The sequence below is a fragment of the Protopterus annectens genome, chromosome 8.part1 (genome assembly GCF_019279795.1).
Source record: "Protopterus annectens isolate FY-2018-M chromosome 8.part1, PAN1.0, whole genome shotgun sequence".
Classification (NCBI taxonomy): Eukaryota; Metazoa; Chordata; order Ceratodontiformes; family Protopteridae; genus Protopterus; species Protopterus annectens.
The window spans coordinates 376833528-376861184 of NC_056742.1; the positions used below are offsets into that span (position 1 = coordinate 376833528).

At 41.2% G+C, this 27657-nt stretch overlaps 1 protein-coding gene across 4 annotated transcripts in view; it reads right to left on the minus strand.

Moving 5' to 3' along the window:
- The window catches only part of PHKB (phosphorylase kinase regulatory subunit beta), a 3137540-nt gene that overhangs the window by 1412194 nt on the left and 1697689 nt on the right, over positions 1-27657 (minus strand). For all 4 annotated transcript variants that reach the window (XM_044081953.1, XM_044081952.1, XM_044081950.1 and 1 more), the window contains one exon: positions 303-366. In XM_044081953.1, the coding sequence (XP_043937888.1) occupies positions 303-366 (64 nt within the window). The remainder of the gene's footprint in view (positions 1-302; positions 367-27657) is intronic.

Sequence of the window (27657 nt, forward strand, 5' to 3'; positions counted from 1 at the left end):
TATATTTTTAATATGCTGCAAAACTATAAACGTTTTTATACATTTACACAGCACAGATTAATCTCACATTTCAAGCATTCAAAGCACATTACTCCCATCGCTGTACAGCAAATTTACTTTATACCTCATATAAGTTAGAGGGATTTATATAAGCCTGTTTAATACATTGCTATGAAAGATTTTAATCTTATTTGTCTCTCTGGGTATCAACATCAAATGGCAGGACAAAAGCAATCTGCACAGATTATGAATACTGGTGAGACAAACAGAAAATGCAGAACATGCCAGGAAAATGATATTACCTGATTGCCAAACAAGTTGAATCCGTTGATTGCTTCAAGAGCAGCTTTTGCCAGACCAACAGAGCTAAGAAGAAAAACATATGCCATTAGCATAATCCTAGTATCAACAGATAAAACATACAAATCCCTGTCAAGCAAAATCCCCTTTAAAGGAGTTTGCAACTGTAGTTTATTCTAGAGCCCAGCAATAAAATAACCAAATATATTGTAGTTCAAGAAGGTGCAGTTAACTTACCAGGGAATTTAACTCATTAGCATGTGAATATTGAATATCTGTCTGGAAAATACTGCAAAATAACTGCCTACTTGATCCCAGAAATACAATACTTGTCACAGCCGTGGTTTTGCAAATTTTTGTGGCTATAAACCATATACTTACATACCCCTGCAAAACAGCTGAAGAAAATATTTTTTCAGCTTTTAACTGCTTTAAGATCATTCTTAGAATTTTTGACAGATAAAAAGGGATTAGCATATCATAGGTCAAGATAATGTGGAAGCAGATGAAAGTAAAGAACATTCTCAGTCTCATACACTATAAAATCTTATAAGAAATGGACACATTAAAACTAATAAAATGCAAAATAACAAACAGGCACGTTACACAGGTGAGAGAACAAAATCACCATTTAGCAAAATGATACATAAATTCACAGTCTCATTAACCAAACACCTCAATTCATCTGGAACTCCATCCTCAAAAGACACTTTTGAGACATTGCTCTAACTAATGAGATCAATAAATGCCCATCTACTGCTTCAAAACAAGGAACAGAGTCAGCTTGTGTGTTACGTAGATACCACTGCCAAATACCCTATGAAACTCCAGATTCTCCATCAGCATCTACAACAAAGATATAAATGATACATCTTCAAAAGATTTCATTTCTGGGGGCCACTCATTTCCTTGGAGGGGCAAAAGCAAAGTTTAGCTGTGCAAGTAAACTTACCATAATAGCAGATGTTTGAGTGATCACTGCTGCATTAGCCTTAGCTATATCAGTTATATCTCACCAAGAATGTAACAGCCAGACAGCTTCCAAAGCTTAAGGGCAGCTTCCACGTACCCAAACTGTTAGACAGCTTGAGCCAAGCTGATTAAAAGACAAAGCTTGGCATCAACCCCTTCAGAACTTTCCTGCCAACAGAATGAGAGAGGTTGAGCCCTGAAAGAATAATATTAGGAACAAGAAAAAATAAAATGTTCATATCCTGCCAAAAGAAACAAAAAACAAAACAAAAAACAAGGAGGAGGCAGGAAAGAGCAGCTACTGCAACAGTGATCATTCAAACATCTACTGTTATGGTAAGTTAACTTACACAACTGTATTATGCTCATTATACTGATCACTGCTGCAGTAGCCTTAGCTAGATGGATAATTACCATAGGTTACTACATTTGGGAGACAGAAGATGATGATTCCGGGAGCCCCTGGAGAAATAATCGAGCTTATAATGCTTTGTAAAAGTATGTACAGAAAACCAATTAGCAGCTTCTAGGATTCAGCCTTTTCCAAAAAGCCACAGGTGAAGCCAAGGCCCTTGTAGAGTGGGCTTTGACAATCCCCGGAATAGTTTTATTATGGTGACTATAACAAAATATTATAGGCCTTAAACAACCACTTGAAAATAGTCTACTTTGACACAGGTTGCCCTTCCTTCTTGCCTTCACAAGAAATGAACAACTGATGGTGGTGCAGTGGTTAACCTTGTCACCTCTCAGCAAGAGGGTCTCCGGTTTGATTTTCAGCTGGGGTGCCTTCTCTGTGGAGTCTGCATGTCCTCCGTGCATTTGAGTGGGTTTCCTCCAGGTACTCCGGTTTCATCCCACATTCCGAAGATGTGTTTGAAGTGTTTCTGCCTGGACCGCCGCTAAAAATAGGCTCTGTCTTAGTAGGACTTTCCCAGTCAACAAATGTTAAATAAAATAAAATAAATAAATACTAAGCTCTGTCAAGATAGTACCAGAGTTGTCTGTGGACATCTAAGGTATGGATTATCCTTCCCCCCTTACTTTTAGGTTCAAAAAAGAAAAATAGGAGATGGATAGTTTGGCTTAAAGTAAACTTGGACATCACTTTAGGCATAAAAGAAGGATTAGTTCTCAAAGAAACCCCATCCTTGTGGAAAATGAGGAAGGGCTGACTCACCATAAGAGCTTTTAACTCAGATACTCTGCTTGCAGAGGTCAAAGCAATCAGTAAAACTGTTTTCCATGTTAGCTTCTCTAACACAAACTTAAGATCCCAAGGACGGCCACCAGTTTTCTTGGAGGCATCTTATGCAAAGCCCCTTTCAAAAACATTTTGACATAAGACTGCATAGAAGGATCCATGTACAGACATCCTGAAATGGGTGATAAATGAACCTTGAAAGATGAGTAAGAAATGCCATAGAACAGTCACACAAATACTGTAAAATCAGGAGACAACTAGTACTCAATGGGTTCTGGTTATGTTGCTGGCACCAACTAGTAAACCTCTTCCATTTGCCAATATAGGATTTCCTAGTAGCAGGCTTTCCTGCCTTCATTAGTACCTGCTGTACATCCTCAGTAAAGAACTGGCTAAAGGGATTAAAGACCCTATCATTCAGTCAGTCAGCTGAAGTTGACTGATGTCAGGGTGTATCAAACAGCCCTGCTCTTGTTTGAGTAGATCATGTCTATGAGAAGCTTGTGGCAACTGCCCATGGCCATTTCCAAAAGAAGGGAGAAGCATGGTTGCCAGGGCCAGAAGGGAATCACTACAATGATCTAGGGGGAATTCCTTCTGAATCTTCAGAAGTACCCTAGATATTAGTGGAAAGGGTGAAAAAGCATATAGGAACATTTCTGTCCAAGGAAAAGAAAAGGTATCAGTCTTCCTGGCCTTCTTCCATGGAGTTCTGGTGCACAATCTACCTGGTTGATGGTTCAGAGAGGAGACGTACAGGTCTACTTGAGGAACTCCCAACAGAATGTTCAAATCTCGAAAGACCCCCAATCTAGCTTCCATGCATGAGGGTCTCCCCTGACCCTGCTCAGCTTGTCTGCCACATAGTTTTGTTCTTAAGGAAATGTAAGATGCCTGTAGAGTGAGATTGTGCTGTGAATCTCTATTCACAAGCTAACAAGGGTAGGCTGCAAAGGGGGTACAACCTGGTTCCCTCTTCCTTGTTGATGTACCACAACTGCGGTATTGTTTGTAGCAACTTGAAGAGGTCCCAGGGGAACAAAGATGATTCAGAGAGTGCCTTGATCAGGGCAAGCAGCTCTTTGATATTTGCGTGCTTGCACCGGGTCCTTGGTGTCCCACATAACCTGCACTTTTATCCTTCCTAAAACTGCTCCCAAGCAAAGTCTGAGGTGTCTGAGTGCTTTGAACAAGGAGGGAGAAGGGTAGACCTGGATTTAAGGATATCTGTTGTCTCCACCAAATGATTTTTCTTCTGGCAAACCCCTGCACTGAGATATGAAAAGACAAGTGTGTTAGTTCTGTGACCAGAGAGACGTCAGGTACTACTGCACCCGTCTCATTGTAGAGTCTTCAGAAGCCAGGAGACCCAAAATCTTGAGGTACTCCTTCATTGTGTCTGAAGTTTGAGTGGAAAAAGTTAGAAAAAGCTCTAGATGTGGCTCTATTTTTTTCCTGTGGAAGAAAACTCTTTGAACTGAAGTGTCTAGCTGACATCCCAGAAGCACAATTCTGTTTGAAGGAGTCAAGAAAGACTTCTGAATGTTCTCTTGGAATCCCAGCTTATGCAAGAGACCTCTCATCCAAAAGAAAGACTCCTAACACTTTGAAAAAGACTTTGCAAGGATAATCAAGTCATCTAAATGTTTAAAAATGTGGACACCCTGTAGCCTGCAATAAGTTATAAACTGGAACTAGAAGTTATAAACTGGAAGAGTGCATACTCTTGGTGCAGTGGATAGTCCAAAGGGTAAGACAGAGAACTGATACTGTGATCCAGTCACACAAAGCTTTAAGAATCCTCTGAAGTCAAGATGAACAGAGATGTAATAAGCATCTTTTAAGTCTAGAGTTAACCAAGAAACTTTAGAGGAAGAAGTGGTAACCGGTTGTGAAGTTACATCATTCTGAATTTGAGCACTATAACATGCAGGCTTAGGAAAGAAAGATACAAAACTAGTTTAAAAGCATTTTTTTTCTTTGATACTAAGAACATCCCCGAGTAAAAACCTTTCCTCACCTAGAAAGAAGGAACTAGCTCTATCACTCCTTAGAACAGTATGTGATGAAGGACTGGTGGAAACAAAAGAGTTTGAACTGGAAAATGAGGAATGACTCCCTGAAAATGAGGAATTTCCTACCACTGACATCTGTAACCTTGATGAATGATCTTCAGAACCCATTTGTTTGGGATCATCTGTTGCCAAAGAGAAAATGGAGATTCAGACTTTATGGAAGAAAAAGGGGCCCAGGGTGGGAGGGGGGTCACAAGGTCTCTTGAACATTCATTCAGAATTGTTGTACTCTCTATGGTTTTGAGTTTTTCGAGGGTTCTTTTTGGAACCCCCACTGTATTTCTTCTTAAATGTCTGTTTACGTGTTATTTGTTGAGATTGTTTTGTTTTTTTGCCAAAACTGGATGAGGAGTTAGAGAATCCCTTAGAAAATTTAGAAAAGGTGGGCTGAAAAATAGCAACTCCCTGGAACAACGTACCCCTTTCGTCACAGTTGTTTTATTACCTCTGCAGCACAGGGGGCAAAAACTATGCTCTGTTCAAAGAAGAATTTAAAATCTCACTTTTATCATCATTTGGGAGGTTCTGACAATACAGCCATGCAACCCCCCTCAAAACAGTGCCAGTAGCCATAGCCCTGGAAGAAGTATCAACAGAGTCGTACACACACTGTAAACAATGAGTCGTGATCTGTGCAACAGAAGAAACTAAGTTTAAAGCAGATTTTTTTCCTCAGAAGATGAAGCCTCAGATAAAATATTCTTCATGCATTCACAATTAGTCAAAACAAACTAACATATGAGCCTGCCTACTCAAACTTCCGAAAATCAAAGTTGCAGTAGCATACACTTTTCCCACACTTATCAACAATTTTCCCATCCTTATCAGAAAGAATAGGGTTGGAATTAACTGTTTAGCAGCAGTGGGATCAACTACAGTTATAGCTGTCTGTTCAGGTTTGGGAATAGTGTATGAAAGAGGAGAAGCTGTGAACAGTAATTAAAGCACTGAAGGAATTTATCTGTGAAAGAAAGAGGGCAAGAGATAAGTGGGATAAAGTTGATTCTCCCCATGAAACAATGTGGTTTAGGATTACCTGACTTGAACAGATACTTTAGAGCGGCACAGTTAAGACACATATATGTAATGTAAGCAGAAGGTTACAAATTAAACTGAAAAGGGACGAAACAGGGAAAAGTTCAACAAATAAAAGGAAAGTGGGATTCTGAATGCAGGTCCTTAAGGTGAATAACAAACACACAGAATATTATAGTAATAAAGTTGCAGAAAGTATTTTAAGAACGAAGCCGACACAGAAATGGAGAAAAGAGATTTTGCCAATATCAATGACTGCAAGTAGGTGTACAGAAAACACGCAAGAGGGAGCTAGAACTTACTGGAGAAAACTGGCAATGGAACCAAGTTATTGGGAGCAAATAACTAGATAAAGAAAGGTAACAGAGTGGGATATAGAAAATCAGAAGTTAGTAATTTAGAGAATGCCTTACCTACCAGGTACTGACATCAGAAAATAAAGAAAATAAAAAGGGACAGGGGAATCCTAAGTGAAAGACCAGCACTGGTAGAGATTTTGCTAAGTCTAGAATAGAAGTTGCTGCTAAAAAGGGGGACCATCATTATGGTATATAAAATATTGCAATATAACTATAACAATCAATCAGAGAAAGTTAGAAAAGACTGGGAATAGAAACTTGAAATGCAATCTACAAAAGAATAATGGGAGGACATCTTTATGTCTCTCAGCTATGCAACTAAGTCCAAAAGGTTAAGGATTTGTGCTCAGAAATGTTTGCAAAGATACTGTTATTTACCAGGCAGTCATCAGAGATTTTTTTCCTGTGGTAAACAGCAAATGCTGGAGGTGTGATGTGATAGAAATGAGAAAGGAAACTAGAAACATATTTTTTGGAGATGTAATAAACTGTCAGATTTTAAAAATTCCACAGAGTACTCTTGTCAGAAATGTTGGGGGAGTAAACAACTGTAACTAAGGACATTTGTTTTTTTTTTTTTTTGAGCTGAGACATAAGATCTGAATTACCTATGCACAGAGGTTCATAGGTAAGTACTATGCTAAGCTGCCCTTGCTGGCCATTTTAAGCCCAGCCAATTTCTCTTTTTGTACTTGAAATAACATATCCCACTTGGTTATAGACTGGCCTTACCCATCCCATGGTCAATAATTATATATTACCCCTAATGGGAATAACTGGGATCATACCATAGATAATTTGAGGAGACCCATGCATGAGTTAAAGCATTTAGGAGCTGTATCTGTACATTAGAAGTAGAGAGGGATGTCCTGGACTAAATTTTCTGCTTCCAATCCATAGATCTAAGTTGCACTTGAAAATGGACAGGGGATGAACTTTATTTTATGTGGATGGGAGTCTGTTCCACAGCAGTGGCATTCTCTGCAAAATATACCTGCCTCGCCAAACCATTTTGTTGATGCTGTAGAAGAAGTTTAAATCCCTAGACTGACTATGTCTGATGCGATTTGACTTGATGTGCATTAAATCCATCAGTAACAGGTTGCAGGATGCCTTTTATGCCAGACACAGCTCACTTCTTAGTAGTTTGTATGATGCCAAGTATAGTGACACTGCTTTGAGTTGGTCCATGAACTGTTTAGGCCTTGTATCCTTTTAGTAAGGTATCTCTGTGGGCATTCCAGTTGTTGCATGTGTATGGACAAATACATGACAAAGGGGGCATTATTTTCAATGACTGGCCTAATGAGGGCTGCGTAAACGTGACCAATGACATCCCCAGACCTAGATACAATTCCTTTGTTTAAACGCTATGCAGTATAGAAGGACTTTCTTACAACAGTACCCACATGCTGATCAAAAGTTAGGTCGCTGACCACATACGTTACCGAACACTGAACAACTGGGTCAGCTCTTGAAAGCATATTGTCAATGTGGTAGTTGCCTGGGGTAGATCAGTTCCCAAAGGATACAATAAATAATTTTTTGGCATTTAGTTTCAGACCATGATTTTGACACCAGTTATTTATTTGAAACAAACTTTCCGGCAGGATGGCTAAGTCATTAGGGGATTCATTAACTCCTTCTAGCTTCCAGTCATCTGCAAACTTAGTCAGCCAGACCCCTTTTGTATAGACTTTTACTTCAGAAAAGTAGATACTTAACAGGAGATTTCCAAGAACTGAACCCTGGGGGCCTCCACTGGTAACAGGTCTCTTTATGAAGTAACTTCACCAATTTTGATTATCTGTGTCCTTTCTGTGAATCAGTTGACAATCCAGCAGGTGACACATGGGTTTATTCCCAGTTTACTTAGCTTTTTTATTACGCCCGAGTGGGGAAGAATTGCTGGTCTAAACAAGTCGAAAGTGTTACAGTCCAGCAAAGCCACAGTGCTCTCTGCTATTTTAAATCAAGTCTCAGTCACTACACAGACATCAGTGTCCTCCAGGGTAAGAAGGGCTTGTGGGGTGTACAGCTTCATGTTCAGGCTCCTAGCACTGATTAGTAACACCTTCATATTTTCCTTTGTTTGTTTTGTTATGTTTAGGGTTGCCAGCTGTCCGTTTTTTGACCGGACTGTCCGGTTTTCTGAGAAATTGTCCGGTCACAAATATTATTCAAAACCAGACACGTGAAGTCCGGGTTTTGTGCCACTCTGAGTGAGCACCATGCCCGCCCTCCCACTACAGCTGCAGGCAGCAGGTACTGTTGATTGCGGTATTAGTGCCGTCTTCTCCTTTAAGGAGAATCATGCGTGCTCTTTCAGTAGGTAATTCAGGTAAATAGATTATACAGGAGATTTAATTACATAGTGAGGACTCTTTCTTGCAATTTTTAATAGGTTCATAGGTTCGTACTAGGCTATCTGCCCTAGGGCATTTATAAGCCTAGCCAGAGTGTATGTGGCTTACACCACCCCTTAGGATGAGAATACTACGCCCTTTTAGGGTTTAGTTTACTATGCCTCTGTCTAGTAGTGACAGAGAGATGACCCCCGGGGTAAACCTACGATCTCCCATCCACTCGTCGAGATTTCTCTTGAATAGAGTCAGTGAGGGGCTCTGCCTAACATGGACTGGGATTCTGTTCCAGAGTGTAGGGAGCCTCTGGGTTATGAATCTGTCCCTCTAGCACGTTCTATTTATTTCTGTGTTGAGGTTTAAGTCACTTGTTCTCGTGGCTCTGATGGGTTTGGATTTTCTGAGGTAGAGCATGTCCATTAATTCAGGATTGGACATGGCCTTGTACGTCAGGCACAGATCACCTCTGAGTAGGCGGTATGCGACTGAATAGAGATGGAGTTTTTTCAGTCGGGCAGTATATGACATATGTTTAAGACCCTTTATCCTCTTGGTGAGGAACTTTTGGGGTCTTTCCAACTGCTGCAGGTGTCAGGTGAGATACATCCCAAATGGGGCATTGTACGCAATCATTGGCCTGATAAGAGAAGAGCACAGGGGCACAATGACCTCTCTTGATCTAGATGTGAAACTCTTCATGATAAGGTGGGCAATATAGAAGGTCTTCCTAACCACTTTGGCAATGTGAGTGTCAAATGAGAGGTTACTGTCAACCTGGGTCCCTAGGTCCCTGATTACCTCTTCCGTACTTAATGGATTACCGCCTATGTGGTAATTTGTCGGTACCTTGTTTTTCCCAAAGGGTATGACTATACATTTTCGGCGTTCAGCTTAAGGCCATGGCTCTGGCACCAATTATCCGTTTCTATGAGGCCTCTCTGAAGGATGTTTGTGTCCGCTGGAGTATCAATTATGGCGCCCAGTTTGCAGTCATCCGCGAACTTTGTCAGCCACAATCCTCCTATGTTTGCCTGTACCTCGGAAAAATAAATGCCGAACAAGAGGGGTCCCAGGACTGAGCCCTGTGGGACACCGCTTGTGACTGGCTTAGAGTCTGACATAGCTCCAGCAACTCTGACCCTGTGGGTTCTGTCCTTGAGCCAGTTTGCAACCCATCTTGTGACATATGGGTTTACATTTAAGCTGGTGAGTTTGTCTATGATGACCAAGTGGGGTATTGTGTCAAAGGCTTTTGCAAGGTCAAGGTAGGCTGTGTGAACTGCCTTACCCTCATCAATGGCCTTAGTGACTGTTTCAAAAAAGTCGATCAAGTTCAAAAGGCAGGATCTGCCCTTGACAAAGCCAAATTGGGTAGGATCCAATGTCTGTAGGTCCCCAATGTCTTTATTTATGAGTTCCATAATGATCCTCTCCATAGCTTTGCAGACCAGGCTCGTCAAGTTTATGGGGCGGTAATTTCCAGGGTCCGTAGAAGCACCGCCTTTGTGAAGTGGGACCACTGTTGCCGTACGCCACTCTTCGGGTACGTATCCTGTGGTAAGGCTAAGATTAAACAGCAGCCTTATGTGTGGGTTTAGTTCCTCTTGGGGTTCATGTAGCACACAGCCCGGGACACCATACGGTCCCACTGATGCTGTGTTTTAACTTTAGAGAGGGCGGCTCTCACCTGGGCATCTGAGATGTTAGGGAGGCTACACTCTGCTGGGATAGTTATTTCTCCTTTTGGGGGGGGGAGGGAGGAGAAATTTGCACTGAACCTGTCTGCCAGAATGTTGGCAATGTCAGTGGGTTCAGTGTATTTTGTGTCATTTTGGACTAACTCTGAGCATATCTGTGAGTTTCCACCCAGGTTTATAACATAGCTAAAGAAGGCCTTGTGATTGTCTTTTGTGTCTTTTGCGATTTTTCTCTCAAAGTTGGCCTTGGATGATTTTATGAGTGATCGTAGTTTTTTGCTAGTACTGATCAGAGATGCCTTCCCTTTTAGGGATTTTGCTCTGTTATGTAGTAGCTTCCTCCTCCTGTTGTAAAGTTTGTTTATGGCTGGGGTCCACCAGACTGGGGCGCCTGCCTTTGGGGGAATGGGTCTTGGTTTTATTTGGGATTGCATGATCCATGCATTCTTGAAGGTGCCCATAGAAGGCATTTGCAAAGGATTCAGCAGTGTGGGTTGTGGTTTCCACTGGCCCAGGGGCCTTGAAAGATACCACTTCAGTCTTAAGAAGTGTGAAGTTTGCTTTTGAGAAGTTCTTCACTGTGGTCTTTTGTGCAGGGGGTGGCGGCGGGATGTGGATTTCCAGTGAGATTAATTTATGGTCTGATGTTACCAAAGAGGGATGTACTTCCAGTGTGGAGCATTTTGTCCCCATGTTTGTGATGATCAGGTCTAGTATATTGTCTCCTCTTGTGGGAATGGTGACTAGTTGTTCCATTGCATTTGAGTTTATGAATTCTAAGAACCTTTGGGCTAGGGTGTTGGGGCTTGAGTAATGTTCCCAGTCTATGTTTGGGTAGTTGAAGTCTCCCAAAATGATGGTATTTGGAGAGACATTCATACTCTCCAGTGTTTTCAGGAAGGTTGTGTGGGGTTCCTGAGTTTGAGAGGGTGGTCTGTAGCATGCTACAAACTGTAAGGCAGTTTTGCCTATTGTTAGTTGCACCTGGATAGTCTCCGATGCTTCGTGCGTTGCCACTAACCTGGAGGTGTGGGTATCTTTGATGAAAATGGATACTCCCCCTCCTTTTGTGGTTCGGTCCAAGTTTTGGGGCCGGAAAGCATGATATGAGGTAAAACCTGATAGTGCTGGGGTGCTCTCAGGAGCCTTGAACCAGGTTTCAGTCACTGCACAGACATGATGTTCTCCATACTGAGGAGGGCTTCGAGGGCGTGCATCTTGAGGTTTAGACTTCTGGCATTGAGCAGCATTACCCTTATTTTTTTTCCACTTGTGTTTTCTGGGGAGGTAGGTTTGTCATTTGAGCCTTGCCTAAAAAAGGCACTATGGGGGTGGCAAGAGCCTTGGCCAATATCCGGAAGCCCAGGGGTGACAGGTGCAAACCATCCCTTGCAAAGCAGCGTGGCTTGTCAAGCATGTCATCCCAAGCAGACAGACACAGGATCCCCTTAGAATGACACCAGTAATTAAGCCAATTGTTAAAACTGGTCATTTTGTCTTTGTACTGTGGCATCATTCTTGGTGAGGGTAAGATGCTGCTCAGGGTCAGGGTCATACCGGCCTGGGCTACATAATCAGAGAGCTCCTCTATGTCTCTTTTCATGTAGTCCAGGGAGGTATGTCTCAGGTCATTCACACCTGCATGTACAATGACTGAGTCATATTTGTACTTGCTGTGGAGTGACCTGAGTGCTTGTGTTATGTGGCGGATTCTAGCTCCCGACAGGCAGCTTACTGTGACCCTCTCCTTGTTCAGTCTGGTGAGCGGGACATCAGTGTGCCTGACTATGGAGTCACCGATTACAAGTGTGTCTGGCATGTTGTTTGGCCTTAAGGGCTGTGACTGTTTAGCACACTGACTTTGTGAACTATGTGTTGCATGTGCTATGTCTTGAGGTGGTGGTTGCTTGGGTGTCTGCTTTGGAGGCCTCTGTTGTTTTGGTAGATTTTTAATCAGCGCCTCCGAGTATGTCTTTGTGTGTTTATGTGTTTGGTTTGCAGTTGTGATAGTTCTATGTGAGACTGGGTTTGTGGTGTGCGTGGTTACCTTCTCCTCCTGACTGGTCTTGCCAGTACTGAATTGAGAGAGCTCAGCCTCCAGTTTGGCTATATAGTTGCATCTCACATATATTTGTATTTGTTGGGAGGAGGAGAGGGTTGTCTGTGTACATGAGGCAATTGTAACATTGCCTCAAGATTCCCAGATTCACCAGCTGAACAGGAGAGGACGCCAGCAACTGACCCTTCGACATGCTAGAAATAGTGAAAAAGATTGCTGTGTAACTGGGTCAGAAAGGAGCTATAGGGAAATGGGTACTCAACAGAATTTAGGTGAATGAAGTACTTTTCGTTTGTTTAAGAGTGCTTTACCTGTATACAAAATGCTTTAGGAGCAAATGCTGAGCTTTTCAGTTAGAGTATAGGCTGTTTAGATTGCAAGTACAACAGTTCTAAGGGAAAAATTGAAGAGCAGACTTGGCGGAGCCAGAAAAAGTTTAACCTTGTTTAACCGCTGCACTATGCGACGCATCACAAGAAAGCCGTGCAAACGTGGATTTTAAGCAGTGAACTACAAAAGAGCTAGGAATGGTCCCAAACAACCAATTACTAACAGCTTCTTGTGCTGAGGTCACTTCCCCCAAGGATGGGTAGGCTGCTCAAGGCTCCCCACTCCCACTGGTGAGCAAAGAAACTTCCTTTTACCCAAGTAAGGTAATGGACAACACAGGAACTACACCACAGCCCAGAATACAGCAATGCCTGTATACTGGTCTAAACTAGTCGAGAAAGGCGGGAAAACAAGGATTATGTTTTTGTTTTTTTGTTTTTTTTGCAGAAATACACAGAAAATGCAGAGACAGTGATAGATTAGTTACACAGGCTAGCACACTTTAGTGGGCAGCCTCCACAGTTCAATTAAACAAACAAACAAGCAAACTTTCGACTAAATTCGACTAAATGTAACTAAGTGCGGATTTTAAAATAAATGCAGTAATCATTAAAAAAAACAGTTCAGGCTAGTTCAAAGTAAGCAGCAGAAGCTATTTTCAGTGAAAAAAAAGCAAAGATACTTAAATCCAGAAGGTAGTCGCTTTTTCGAGTTCCTTGCTGCTAGGACCACTCTGTAAACCCACATGGAGCTTGTCTGAGCAGTATAGCCAGAAAACAACGCCCAAAGGCGGATTTTAAGCAGTGAACTACAAAAGAGCTAGGAATGGTCCCAAACAACCAATTACTAACAGCTTCTTGTGCTGAGGTCACTTCCCCCAAGGATAGGTAGGCTGCTCAAGGCTCCCCACTCCCACTGGTGAGCAAAGAAACTTACTTTTATCCAATGGCTTGTGACTTTTTTATATTTTGGTTTAATAATAACAATTCACAAGGTTATTCTCTGACAAGGGAAGAAGGAAAATGACACGTCTGAGATGCTGGTTGGGGGTGTTGGTATATTGGACAATTTTTGCAACTGTGGCTTGAAATCTAACTTTGATAATTACAGCTGGGATTCGGTTGTTGCTTAGAATATTTTGTGGACTTGCTTATTTTCTCATTAGCATGTCCAAAATCTGAAATATAGTTATAGACATTGTTTTAAATTACTATTTTCAATGCATTTTTTAAAATTAGTTAATGAAGTAAAACATGTGTAATTCTTGGCTATTCAAATGAGTATTCTTGAAAAGAGATGACATTCCAAAGCATGTTGTTACTTCCTTAAAAGTAGAGAAATCTGCTAAATGCAAAGCTAATGCTTTGTTATGAGGTCCTGAACACCAGTGTTAGAATGACTCTTACCTTGTTTACACAATGAGCAGTGTGGGGCTTGGGGAGGATGATTATATGGAATTAGTGGCTCTCCTGGAAGAGCCGAGGTACAGTGATCATTTTTTGAAGTGATAACAGGGTGTCAGAATTTTGTGCAACACTGTTACAGAAAATGAATTTAAGTGTAAAAGCAAATGGGCAATATGTTCCAGAAAAGCTGTAGTTTGACCCTCTCATCTTACATTCTTTGAGGCGGTCAGTGGTACCAATGGATTATCCCATTTTCACGTTAAGCAAGATTTCAAGGAACAGCCATGATCAGGACGTTGGCCATTTTGCATATGTAAGGAATTCATATATGTTTCTATGTGACTTTGTAGGGGAGAAGGTATTTAACATGAAGGAAGGAGTATCATGGCGCTATGGATTGGAGGCTGTCCCGTGAGTGGCTGCCATCACAAGTTTTAGCAAGGGTGAGGTAAAGGAGGCAGCCACCTGGTGTGCAACATAAGGAGGGTGATGAGGCTAATCAACAACTACAGTTTCTGCAGTCTTTTTTTTCTCTACTGGCATTTCTGATGATGGTGCCAAAAGGCACATCAGAGCTTCATATGTGTTAAGTTGTAACAAGAAAGTCACTTGGCTGCAGGAAGCCAGTTTGTATAAAGGTGGTGTAAGTGTACAAATCTGTTTGTTACAGGAAAATTCAAAGGATTTTATTTCCTTTTGCCTGTACCGAAGGGGGTGTGAATCCAGGTTTAGGTAATGGATTTTCTTTCATCTTCTGATGACTAGCTGAGGGGATGGGTGCTCTATCAGGTACAGACACTGGGCACTAGGTAAGCCAGTTTGGCGGTATTGCCTGCGGTCTTATCCGTTTTTTTTCTGGACTATCCACAAATCAAATCAATTCTCTGGTAGTCAGGAAAACACTGTACAAACTGCAGTATTCTGTTTCATAAAAGGAAACAGACTATCAGTGTTTGTTAAATTGGCTGATTTACTATGCTTTTTTACAGAAAAGCATAGTAAATCGGCTGAAAGCAGGCATCCGGAACAGAAAAAGAGGGCATTCCCATCAGCTGATGCCATGGTGATGTCACAAAATGGGTGGAGCATGGATGGGAGAGGGGTGGGAATGGGTGGAGGTATGGGTGATGCGAGGGGCATGCCCTTAGTCCGGTTTGAGCCACAAAGAAAGCTGGCAACCCTAGTTATGTTGGTAGGTTTATCAGGATGGCATTGCCTAAAAAAGGCACTAAGGGGGTGGATGAAGTATTTGCCAACAACTGAAACCTAGAAGAGACACATGCAGATCATTCCTGGCAAAAAAACATGGTTTGCTGATCATATTTTCCCAGGCTGACAAATATTGGACTGCCTTTAAATGACACCAAAAACTAAATCAATTATTTAAGTCAATTATTTTTTCCTCATACCGTATCATCACACTTGCAAAAGGTAGAAGACAGAATGATGCTCAATGCTAGGCTGATACTTGCTTTGGACCTAGTTTGAGAGATCCATTATGTCTTTCTTCATACAAGTCAGAGAGGTAAACTTCAAGTCAATGACACCAGCATGAACTATGACAGCCTCATACTGGCACTTGCTCAAGGACTTGTGTGCATGTGTGAGCTGATGGATCCTGGCACCACACAAGCAGTTATTAGTCACACTTTCCTTGCTCAGTCTGGTAAGAGGCGCATCTATATGTCTTACAATGGAGTCACATTAGCATCTGCGACTTTGGGACTCCTTGTGTTGTATTATTATTATGAGAATTTGAAGGCATATTATGTCATTCCTAAGTTTAATGCTACTGTCTGCCAAAACAGCAATTACTAGGAAATGGAAATCAAAATCTAAACAGTGTGTAAATGAAATACTGAACACTGAAAAGGATATAAAAGAACTAGAGGAAAGGTGTTTATAAAGGGGAAGGAGCAAATTACATAGACAGAAATGGAATTTGTGGAAATAATGCATGCAGAATAATCTTCAGGAGGACAAGAAAAGTTTAACAGATGACAAGAATTGAGAAATGTATGCAATGTTGGACTGAATAATTGTTAAATAAAAAAAATAAAAGAAAACACCACGTCTTTTATAATTTATGAATATGACAAATGTTCATATGGTTTGTTTTGCATGTGTGCTCTGTCTGTGATAATTTAATAAAGGTGTTTAAAAACAAAGCAAAACAGAAAGAAAAAAAAAAAGTCAGAAACTGTAAAATCTGTGATGGTGAAAAGCTGCACGAGAGGCTTCCAGAGTCGTATCTCCAATCAAAGCTGTAATACAGTAATAAATATCCCAAAAGCAAGACCAAATGTCCAGCTGACGTAATCCTGTTAACATCTTCAGATATGGTTCACTGCTAAAGAAACAAGGCCAATTAAAATTATTTCTAAAGACTAAAACATACTAATGGGTTTTTAATTATGTAAAGAATGTTTAATACTTGATGTAAACAGCTCATGACATGCACACTACAGTGCTACCGGGCAAGCCTGGCTCTCTCTTACAAAACAGAGAAGCCGAACACCTCAAACAGTCACAGCCAAATAATAAAACTTGCAAAAGATACACAGCCAGATAGTGTAACTCGCTGAGGAAGGTCGAAGAACTCCCAAAGGATGAAAAAGCAAGACGCCAATGAACGATAAAACTGCAATCTTTATTAAGCACAGCAATTCCGCTTTTCGTCAGCACCCTGCACCAACTTCTTCAGATTTAAAACATTGAGCGCTTATGCGCTTTCACATTAAAAACCATTGCATATTGAAAACCTAATTCAAACCCCCCCCCAATTATTACCTTAAAGAAAAAAGGGAAAAAAAACTTCATTCTGTTAAAAATGCCAATAGAAGATCTTATCACATAAATTCGTAATTAAAACTGGCTAATATAAAACTGATGCATCTACTGTGAGTTTTATTATTTGGCTGTGACTGTTTGAGGTGTTCGGCTTCTCTGTTTTGTAGGAGAGAGCCAGGCTTGCCCGGTAGCAGTTTGTTTTCATTTTGTCTTTTGGCCATCCATGCACACTACAGTGTTAAAATTAAATATGCAGTAATCAATTAAGTGTAATGGGTACTCCTCATTTTATTATATAAAAAAAAAAAATATATATATATATATTTTTTTTTTCTTTTTTTTTTTTAAACACATACAATCACGCACACACGTGCACACACACACACACACACACACACACACACACACACACACACACACACACACACACACGAGCACACACAGACATGCGCACACTCACACACACACACACACAAGAAAAGTTGCAGTGCCTTCCTAAACTCGTGTATCCACTTTAGGCAGAAGTTAAGATGCCAAAATCCCATCCTATAGCTTATACAGATGAAGCCCTGACTGCAAACCAGATAATCTGTGCTTGACTCGCAGCTCTGCAGCTGAAGAAGCTACACAGGGAAAATGGCAATGAATGGCATATGTCAGCTTGCTCATTTTGAGGAGAATGGAAGAGTTCTGCCTGTGATCAGGGCATTCCCGATGGGAGACTAGAGGTGATACAATGATCACAAGACTGGCTGCTGATTGCTCAGCAAAGAAAAGGTATGCTGGAGTTGGTGATATGCATGACGAAATGCCATATTCAGTTACTTTTTTCCCCCTTTTGCACATTAAGAAAATGCTCTCTGTAACTGTCAGGATGGTAATGTACTGGGAAATCCTGATCTCGTCTTCTCATCTCTCCGACTGCTTACACTTCAGAGTTCCCTGCTTGTGGAGTTCCAGTCCAAATAAACAAGTCCAAACAAGTCCAAGAACTGTCAAAGAAAGTTGGAGCAGAAGCTTGAACTGAAGAAGTGCTCCAGGACACAGAAGCCCAGGTTGTGAAAAGCCCCTTCACTCTTTATTTCTGCCCTGGCAAATAAAAGAGAGATGAATGGACCGAGCTAAAGGCAGTTCTGACACCACTTTTGGAAGAAAACGTGAGGTAGTCCCCAAGGGTCATCTCATCCTTCTGAATGACCATCTAAGGTTCCCTACACAAAACAACCTACAGCTCAGAGATCCTCTGTGAAGAGTCCACCAGGAAAAAACATTTTGCATGAAAAGAACTTAAAACACTGCTGAAGCAGGAAGTTGAGAAGGGAAATAGACAAGTTTGCAATCATGAAGTCCAGACACCATGGACAGTGATGTAGAATCTGTAAGGAAATGCCTGAACATCTGGTTCTACATCATTACCTTGACTTCCGGAATGTAACACAACTGAGATTCAATTGTACAGGTGACTGCAACATGTCAGAATGTGAAATAATGAAAACCCTTGTCATATAAGTATCTTAGTCAGAATCACTAGCAAAACTGACAGAACAAGATGGCACAAGGTAGCACTCCACTTAAATACAGAATAACTTCTAGTTGGCATAGCATGTATCCCAAGAGAAAGATTTCCTGGCAGCTACAACTTCCTATAAAACCCCTGATGAGATATCTTGAAAAATCAAAGGTTATACAACAACAGACAGTCCCTGAAGGAGACCCAGTTGACTCCTACAGCAAAAAGTGAAACCAGAACCCTGTACATAACCAAAAGGCAATAAAGGCTAGTCTTCATCCTTCCTCCCTGACTATTCTGATGAAGTACAGAATCAGAAGGAAGGGAGAACATGAACTACCCTCATGCCTTGCTGCATGCAGTATAATGAAGAACTGTATTTTTTTAGGCATAAAAGAGGTTAATCTCTGTAGAGCCACAGTTCTAAAAGATCCAAGAGAATATGGCGCTTGAATACAGAATTCCAGGACAGAACTGGTAAAGCAGCTCAGAGAAACAAACAGTACATTCCTCTCACCTAAAATGTAAAAAAACTGAAGGGTGATGCCTTTTATTCTATGACTCATTGCTAGACAAACAACGTCTCTTTGCACACGGAATAAGAATAAGTACCAAATAATGGACTGGTTTCTTGAACCAAATCAGGAACAGTTCCGAAAGCAGCTTTTCCTCCAAAAATGTCAGGGTCAGAAAGACTGCTTGCAGTGGATAACAAGTCCCTTCTTCTCTACAGGACATTTCCCTTGAGAAATGGAGGACCCAAGGTAAGGTCCTTAACTCTACCACTGAAGCATTAAAATAATCAGCATCTGCAATGAATTTGACTGCTGGAACAGGGGGAACTTCTTAAAAGACTAGTGGAGACTTGCCACAACTCCAGGACCCAGCAAGAATGACTTGATAAAAGAAGCAGGTCATTAAGTGAACCGCAATTGTGCATTACCCAATACCTTCCTTGTGCCATGAATCACCCACATCCTCAAATGTGCAATCAGCTCCACACACTGTGGTAGCCATTAAACTCAGAAGTAGGAGACTATGAACCTAAACCCTGTGATGCAACTTTACCAAGGCTGCCAAAGGGTAACTAATTCTAATGTTGGGACTCAGAATGCCAAGTCCAGTAATGTGAAGAGTGAAAAGCCAAAAATCTGGACTTCCGTATACCAATTCCAAAGTGGCCATTTCTTGGAAGACTCCCTGTTCTGCAAGGTTTGGCAATTTCAGAGCAAATGAAGGCAACTCCATAAAAAGGATCAGAAAAAAATTCTCACAGTTTGCAGTCAACCTCCAGTGAATGCAACAATGGAACTATGCTTTCCAGAGATGCTGCCAATGAACAAATGAATTGGGACATCAACAGTCACTTATCCAGGAAGAGGAGTACAAGGAGTGTCTTATGCCTATAGTGCCACTAAAGCCAATACCTTGGAAAATACTTGAAATGTAGAGTTTAGTCCTAACAACAAACTAATGAATGTGGTAAAAAAAAAAACAGTGCCTACTGAGAACAAACTGAATGAATCTACTGTGTGACTCCAAGAGAATACTATATCAGAAGGTGTCCATCATATTCGCAGACACCACCCAGCTGCCCTGCAGCAACAGAAGTGCAACTCCTTAAGAGAATCACCATCTAGAAACTGATGTACCCAATATGCTCACTGGAGTTACAAATGACCAGGATGGAAGAAAAACCTTCTGTCATCTTCAGAACAAAGAGGTAAGAGAAGTCATCATTCCTCATTCCAAAGGATAAGTACAAATCTCTACTTTTAAGAAGTAGGATTCTGAGTCTTCTCTACAGCTTTGCAGACACAGTCAAAAGTAGCACCCTTTCTGGAGAAAACAAAGGAGTTCCATGATATGGTCTAACATAACCATATCTAGAACTCACAGGTTGGTTTAATAGCTCCCAAACCCAGACTGCTTCATCAGTGCCATGCAACCTCAAACATGAGGAAGGAGTGTAACTGCTGGGATGATGAAGTCATACTCATGAATAACCCCAGCAGGCAACAACACTGTAGGAGACTGAATAGACTTCTCAGTCAGAAATACATTTTACTTCTTAAGAGGATTGGCTCACACTGTTAGAAGTAATGAAGGAAAATGATGGAAGGTATGTAAAAGTACTTCATAATGGAGACAGCCTGTTTCTCCTTTAAAAGTTCATTAATCAAATCCTGACAACTCATGCCAAGCAAGTTTTTCTCTAGAAATGGGAAACAAGGATAGACTAAGTGCCTTCTTAATAGAGGACAGCCTCATCTGGGTTATGTTGTGCTTGCAACATGTCAGTCTGCTGACTCTGCCACAACGTCAGCACAGTAACAATGATAACAAGCCCCAGTGACAGCTGTAGATGTCCTGACTAACTTTGTCTTCAGCACACATTCCAGGACAATAGAGCCTGCCCCACTAGAAAGCAATGGAAACTATTCTACTGAGGCAAAAAGTTGAAGACCTCAAGCTCTAAGTATGGCAGAGGATTAAACTCTCCTGCCATCACTGTCCAAGGCTTTAGACGCCTTGCCTGGTGGTAAAGTGGCAAAATGCTGTGGTCTGAGGGTCTTGATGGATTGATGAGATTATGTAGCAGTCTACCCTGGGATCTTGGAAAAGACCTAATTTCATTCATGTGAGGTTTACACTGCTCCATCGCCAGGTACATCCAAATTGCATTGATGATTTCCCTAATGATAGGCTGCATAAGTAAGACTAACTCAGAATTTCCCTCTTACCTTCTTCCCCAAACACATACTCAAGTGTGTGTGTGTGTTTTTTTCAGAAAGAATGTGAGCAAAGCGGTCAGGAGCTCAAGAACACTCCAAAGTAAATTTTCTGTGCCACAAGCTTTGCCTAAAACAGGGGTCATATATCGTTTTAACCTATACCACTTGTTAACTCTCTTTCCGTACCGTTCACTCTCAACATGTTTTCCTTGCCACCTTATTTTTCTTCCTAAGCTCCACTCCTGTTACTGCACTTTAATACATATTGCTGTCCTCCTCCCACTGTAACTCCCCAACCCCTTTATTTCTACAGTATTGTCTCTGTAACACTGTACACAAAATACTTCTGACTACCTTATTCTAACCTACTTTAACTCTTCCCTTTTTCTAGGCTGATACTGCTGCTAAAAACGGTGCAGAACATTCCACTGCCCAGTCCGAAGTGAAACTCACCTTTTCTACCCAGCCAAACACCGCCTCCAGCATTTCTACCACAATTTAATGCTGATATTGCTGCTAAAACCAACAGTGTGGGACATTCCACTGTCCAGTCCAAATTGAAACATACCGCCTCCAGCATTTCTACCATAATTTAATGCTTCTACTCCTGCTAAAACCAACAGTGCAGAACATTCCACTGCCCAGTCTGAATTGAAACTCACCTTCTCTACCCAGCCAAACACCATATCCAGCATTTCTGCCACAATTTAATGCTGAAACTGCTGTTAAAACCAACAGTGTGGAACATTCCACCGCCCAGTCCAAATTGAAACTCACCTCCTCTACCCATCCAAACACCGCCTCCAGCATTTCTACCACAATTTAGGGCACATATTGCTGCTAAAACCAACAGTGCGGAACATTCCACTGCCCAGTCTGAAATTAAACATACCTCTTCTACCCAGCCAACCACCACCTCCAGCATTTCTACCACAATTTAATGTATGTTCAAACTGTATTTTTGTTTCATATCCCCACACCTTGCTTGTAATTAAGCTGAGTGTAAGCACATCACCGTACCCGAACTCCTAGCTGTACCTATACCCCTTTTTTATCTTTCCCTTGCTCCCTGGTCGTCTCTTAGCTAGAGTTGTTGTTGTTGTATCTTTCGGCTTTTCCTGGTTAGGGGTCGCCACAGTGGAACTCCAGTCCACTAATAATTGGCAGTAGATTTTTACGTACCGAGTTGCCAGCCCTGACACACAACCTTCAACGAAGGTACGCCCATTCACGCATGTCTCCACACAGAAGACGCTTTAGCTGAGAATCGAACAGGACAACGTCTTACTGTGAGGCGACAACGCTACCGCAGCACCACCACCGCAGCCTCCTCTTAGCTAGAGTGACATCCTTTTTTTCTAATTCTATCCATTGTTAACTTTCCCCCTTCCCCAGTCTCCTATTCTTCTCCAATGTAGCTAACCATCCCTAACTCTTTTCTATCACTCATTTCCTCCCAACTCCATTTAACTGTAGCTATTTTGATTATTTCTATTTTTTTCCTCAAATATGTTTTTTATTTTTAATTAAAATAACATTTACATAATATTTTTAAATATCATTTTAAACTATATACAATATTTACAATAGCCTGACTTTCAGTTATATACACTGTACGCTATTACATATAGAATTAACAGATCAGTTATCAGAGATACAATATTGATTATTGCAGTGTCCAACAAAGATATAACTTTCTTCCAAGGATTATTTAACAATGGCCTGGGACAGAATTGTAGTACTTTGATTTTTATTTCCATTGATGCAGTTGCTTTCAGTGAAGTGTAGAATTCTTCCAAGGTCGAGGTGTATTTGAATTCCACCTTCTGGTTACACATTTCCTAGATATAGCATGTATTGTCCATAACAAATACGTATTTCTCTTATTCAGGTAGGGACCTTCATTTACACTTAGTATAATCAATACTTTAGTTAAGGTGAAGGAGTCATTAAATAAAGCTTGTAAAAAATGATTGATTAAATTCCAATATGATTTAATTTTATTGCATTCACAAAAAATATGAATCCAGTCTGCTATATTTGACTTTATTATTTCTATTCTTGACATGCTAAAGCCATTGCTTTCTCTGTACAAATAGTTAAGCTTCACTAATTGTTTCTTTAGTTTCCAGTCAGCCAGTCCTAACCCTACCCACTTCGCTCGGACTCACTCCACTCCCCTACACCCATTCCCATCCACCCCGCATACATCACACACATACACCATCGGCTCTCTACATACTCCCTTTTCCCCACCCAACGTCCTCCCAAACCCTCCAATCAACAATCACTTTCTTTATACTTTAAACAACCTATCATATTAAAAACTTTTACATAGTTACCCCTCCTTACCACTTGGTTCAGGCAATTATTCTACCATTTACTTATTTCCCATAACCTTTCACACTATGTTTCTCTCAAAACATGAACATTTACATAGTTCTGTACTTATTATCCTTACCAGTCCCATTCTCATCCTTACCTCCATTGCTACCTCTTACCATTGCACCCTCACGTACAGAAACTCAACATATACTATAACCTACCCCAAAACCAGTCTCTCTGCCACCTATTCTTTCCCCATAACCCTATCAGTGCTTCATCATTACAACACTACCTGGCACAAATTAAAGATATTCCCACTACCCACACTCCCCCATAAAACAAAATCAAAACTCTACCTCCTACAAAACCACTGTACTGCTCTTGAATTACCTATTATAAATCTACTACTGTCAGGTGTCATATATGCCAATCCAGGAGCTGACCTCAACTTCTCTCTCTCTCTGCCCATCCCTCATATCCCTGAATCTCCACCCCCAATACTACTATGCAAGCTCTCTCATCCACATCCACCAAAAAAACTATCTATAAACATTCAAAGAATCATGAGTAAAATCTCCCTACACACCCCCAACATTCTTAACCTCTCAGAAACATAGCTAAAGCCTTACATATCTGACACTGAATTTCTTCCACCAGGTTATAACATCTTCCGGCAAGACAGACTTAAGGAAAAAAAGGTGGAGGTGTAGCTACTTTATACTGTAACCAGCTCTCCCTCCACCCTCTATCAGTCACTTCCCTAATTTTCACCCAGCTGAAGTTCTCAATGTCAACTGTAAGCTGAACAATCACAAGAAATTAGCTACTGCTACCATTTATATTCCACCAGTAACATCATCCTTATTCTTGAGTTCTTTCTCTCCTCGATCTCTCAGACTCTCTGTTACGAAACTGTTATCTTGGGCAACGTTAACATAGACTGGAATACCCTTGATATTGATTCCCCTAACACCTCCATTAACCTCTACAGCTTTTCCCAGCTAATCTCTACCCCTACACGTCTAAATAAACACACCAACTCGGGTTCTACTCTAGACTGGGTCCTTATCTCCAATCCTTGCTTCTATCACAACCCCTCCACTCTTTCTGATATTCTTAGTGACTACCATCCCACCCTCATACTAACACACTCTCCCCAAATGCACAAATCACAGCAATACAAAGACTGCCACAAACTCACTAATTTTAACCCACACAATTTCAACCACTTGCTCTCTTCAATTAACTGGTCATTCCTGTATGCCCTCCCCCTGAATGAAGCTGTCTTGGCATTTAACAACATCCTTCTAAACACTCTCAACTCCCTGGCCCTCATTAAAAAAATAAGAATCAAAACTCAGTTCGTTCCCTGGATAACACAAGCCACTCGTACCCTTATGAATAAGAGGGATAGTGTCTGGAAGAAATGGAAAAAATATAAATCCCTCAATGATCTTCAAAGCTATAGAGAGCTCCATAACTTAACCAAAAAAGGTCACCATTGACAAGAGAAACTTACCAAGAAACACTAAATAATCCCCACTCCAACCCCCAAAAATTCTGGCATTCTGTTAATAAACTGCTACATCCTGGAAGCCTTTCAGCACCTAACCCATGCCCTAACAGCTCATCCACTGATACTGCTACCTTTCTTAATTCCTTCATCGACTCTATCCACAATCTAACCAAAAATGACATCATTGCCTATCCCACTACCCCTCCATCTACCCATACAACCTCTCTCTCTCTTAAATCTGTCCCCACAGCTTATATTAAATAAGTTAAACATAAAACATGCCCTCCATCAGCTGATAACCTACCTCCTCAATTCCTAAAACTTACTTCCAATTCTATCACATATCCCATCTTCATATTATTCAACAGATCAATCCAGGAAAACATTGTACCTGAAATCTGGAAGAAATTCTATGCCATACCCTTACATAACATGGTAACACAACATAACCCTCAAACTTCAGCATGCCTGCCATTTCATCTCCCCTGTCAAAAATTCTTGAAAAGTGCATTTGTAAACAGCTCCTTGACCACCTCCTATTAGAAAATCTACTAACGCCTACACAGCATGGGTTTCTCCCACGTCACAGTAATACTACTGCTCTGATATCCTTTACAAACAATTTTATCACAAAATCTTGTGACAACAATAAGTTAAGTCTCCTGTTTGTTTTTGGACTTCTCCAAAGCCTTCAACACTGTTTCCCACAGATTATTTCTATCTAAATTAACTACCTCTTAATCTTTCTAACTCTGCACTTCCTTGGTTCTCTAGCTACCTGTCCAACAGATTTCAGGCAGTTAAATGGCAATCTAACTTTTCTCCCTTCCTATCAGAAGAAACAGGCATACCCCAAGGCTCCATCCTTGGACCCCAACTATTTAATATCTTTACTAATGACCGCTACACTTCTTGTCCTCTCTCCTCTATAATACAATATCCTGATGATTCCACAATCATCTCTTGCTCCGACAGTATCAGCCACCTTCACACCCTCACCTAACAGTCTCTCCACTCAGATGAAAAATGGCTAACTTCCAACCATTACTTAACTCTAAGAAAAAAAAACTTCTGTTCTTCCCAAAATCTCTCCAACATCACAAAAATAGAAGTTATGTCCTTACCATAACGTTCCATGTGGAGTGTTCATCTCGCCTTTGTTCTTACACATGGGTTCGGAGCCGATCCTCGGCTCCGTGTCGGCCGCTTGCAAGCTCTGCATCGAGAAGAAGCTCGAGACAATCTAATACCCACAATCCCCCTCTGCCTTTACCTCAGATCTAGTTTGCAAGCAAACCAGTAGCCAGAGAGAGCACACTCATGCTTACATCACATATGCACAGAACTAAGAGTCTATATATATATATATATATATATATATATAGACACATACACATATATATACATGTCAACTATATACACAACAACTGCAAAGCAGAAGCAGAATGCCCCAGGCCAGGCACCAAAACTGAACATTCTTCCTAAGGGTGGGAGGGTGGGAATGTAAGAACAAAGGCGAGATGAACACTCCACATGGAACGTTATGGTAAGGACATAACTTCTATATGTGATAGTGTTCAATCTCGCCGTTTGTTCTTACACATGGGTAGCGTCCCTAGCTCCTTGTTCCTGAGGAACTCACGGAAGGACGTTCTTGAGCACAGTGGAACCAAAGGTTGCCCTGTCCCTAGAAACCTTGTCTACCTTATAATGAGAAATGAATGTATGTGGTTTAGACCAAGTAGCAGCCGCACAAATAGCGTCTAGTGGTAGGCGGGCTGCATGAGCCAGGGATGTAGACACTGACCTTGTGGAATGTCCTTTGGGTTTGTGCAAAAGAGTTTGATTTGAAGAATCATAGACATAGATTATACAATCCGTTAACCACTTAGAAAGAGTTCTTTTGGTAACCGCTACTCCTTTCCTGTTATCAGCAAAGGCCACAAAAGTTGATCAGTTTTTCTGTGATCTTTTGTTCTATCCAAGTAAAACCTTAGCTGTCTGTGAACATCTAATTTGTGCAACATATACTCCATTTTGTTGGAGTGATTCTTGAAGAAGGTGGGTAATTCAATGGACTGATTAATATTATTAATAGAACAAACTTTAGGAAGGAAGGATGAATTAGTTCAAGAGAAACTCTGTCAGAGTGAAAGATCAAATAAGGGTGCTTAATGGAGAGAGCTTGAAGTTCAGATACTACGCCTAGCGGATGTAATGGCTACCAAAAGAGAGTCTTCCAAGACAAAAATTTCAATGGGCAAGAGGAGGCTGGTTCAAAGGGGCAACATTAATTTAGATAACAATAAATTTAGACTCCAAGGTGACGTAGGAGATCTAATTGGTGGTCTAATATGAAAAGCCCTTTTAAAAGGCTTTACAAAGTCTGTGGGCCATAACAGGAGCCCCACATTCTTCCACATGGAAATTAGAAATGGCAGCCAACTGAACTCTTAATGTGGCAGGAGAAGCACCCTGATGGAACAAGTCTGTTAAAAACTCTAATATTTTATTCAAAGGAGCTATAAAAGGATCCAATTGCTGTGTATTCGCCCAGAATACAAATCGCTTCCATTTACTAGAATATGTTTTAGTAGTGGAAGCTTTATGAGAAGCCACTAATATATTCTGAACTGCAGGTGAAAGAAGATCAGACCTGGCTAAGTTGGGAATTGGATCAGCCAAGTTGCTAGATGGAGGGACAAGAGCGCGGGATGGGGAGCCCCTGACGAGTGAGTCAATAGATCTGGCTCTGGGTCCAGAATCCAGGGTCCCCGAATGCAGTGTGTCATCAGGAAGGGAAACCAAATTTGACGAGGCCAGAATGGGGCAATGAGGATAATTGTCCTGTGTAGGTTTTTGGCTTTCTGGAGAAACTTTGATATCAGGGGGAATGGAGGAAATGCGTACAGGAGTCCCGGGGGCCAATCGTGAATCAGTGCGTCCCTGGGGACTTCCCCTGGAGGGGGTAATAGGGCAAA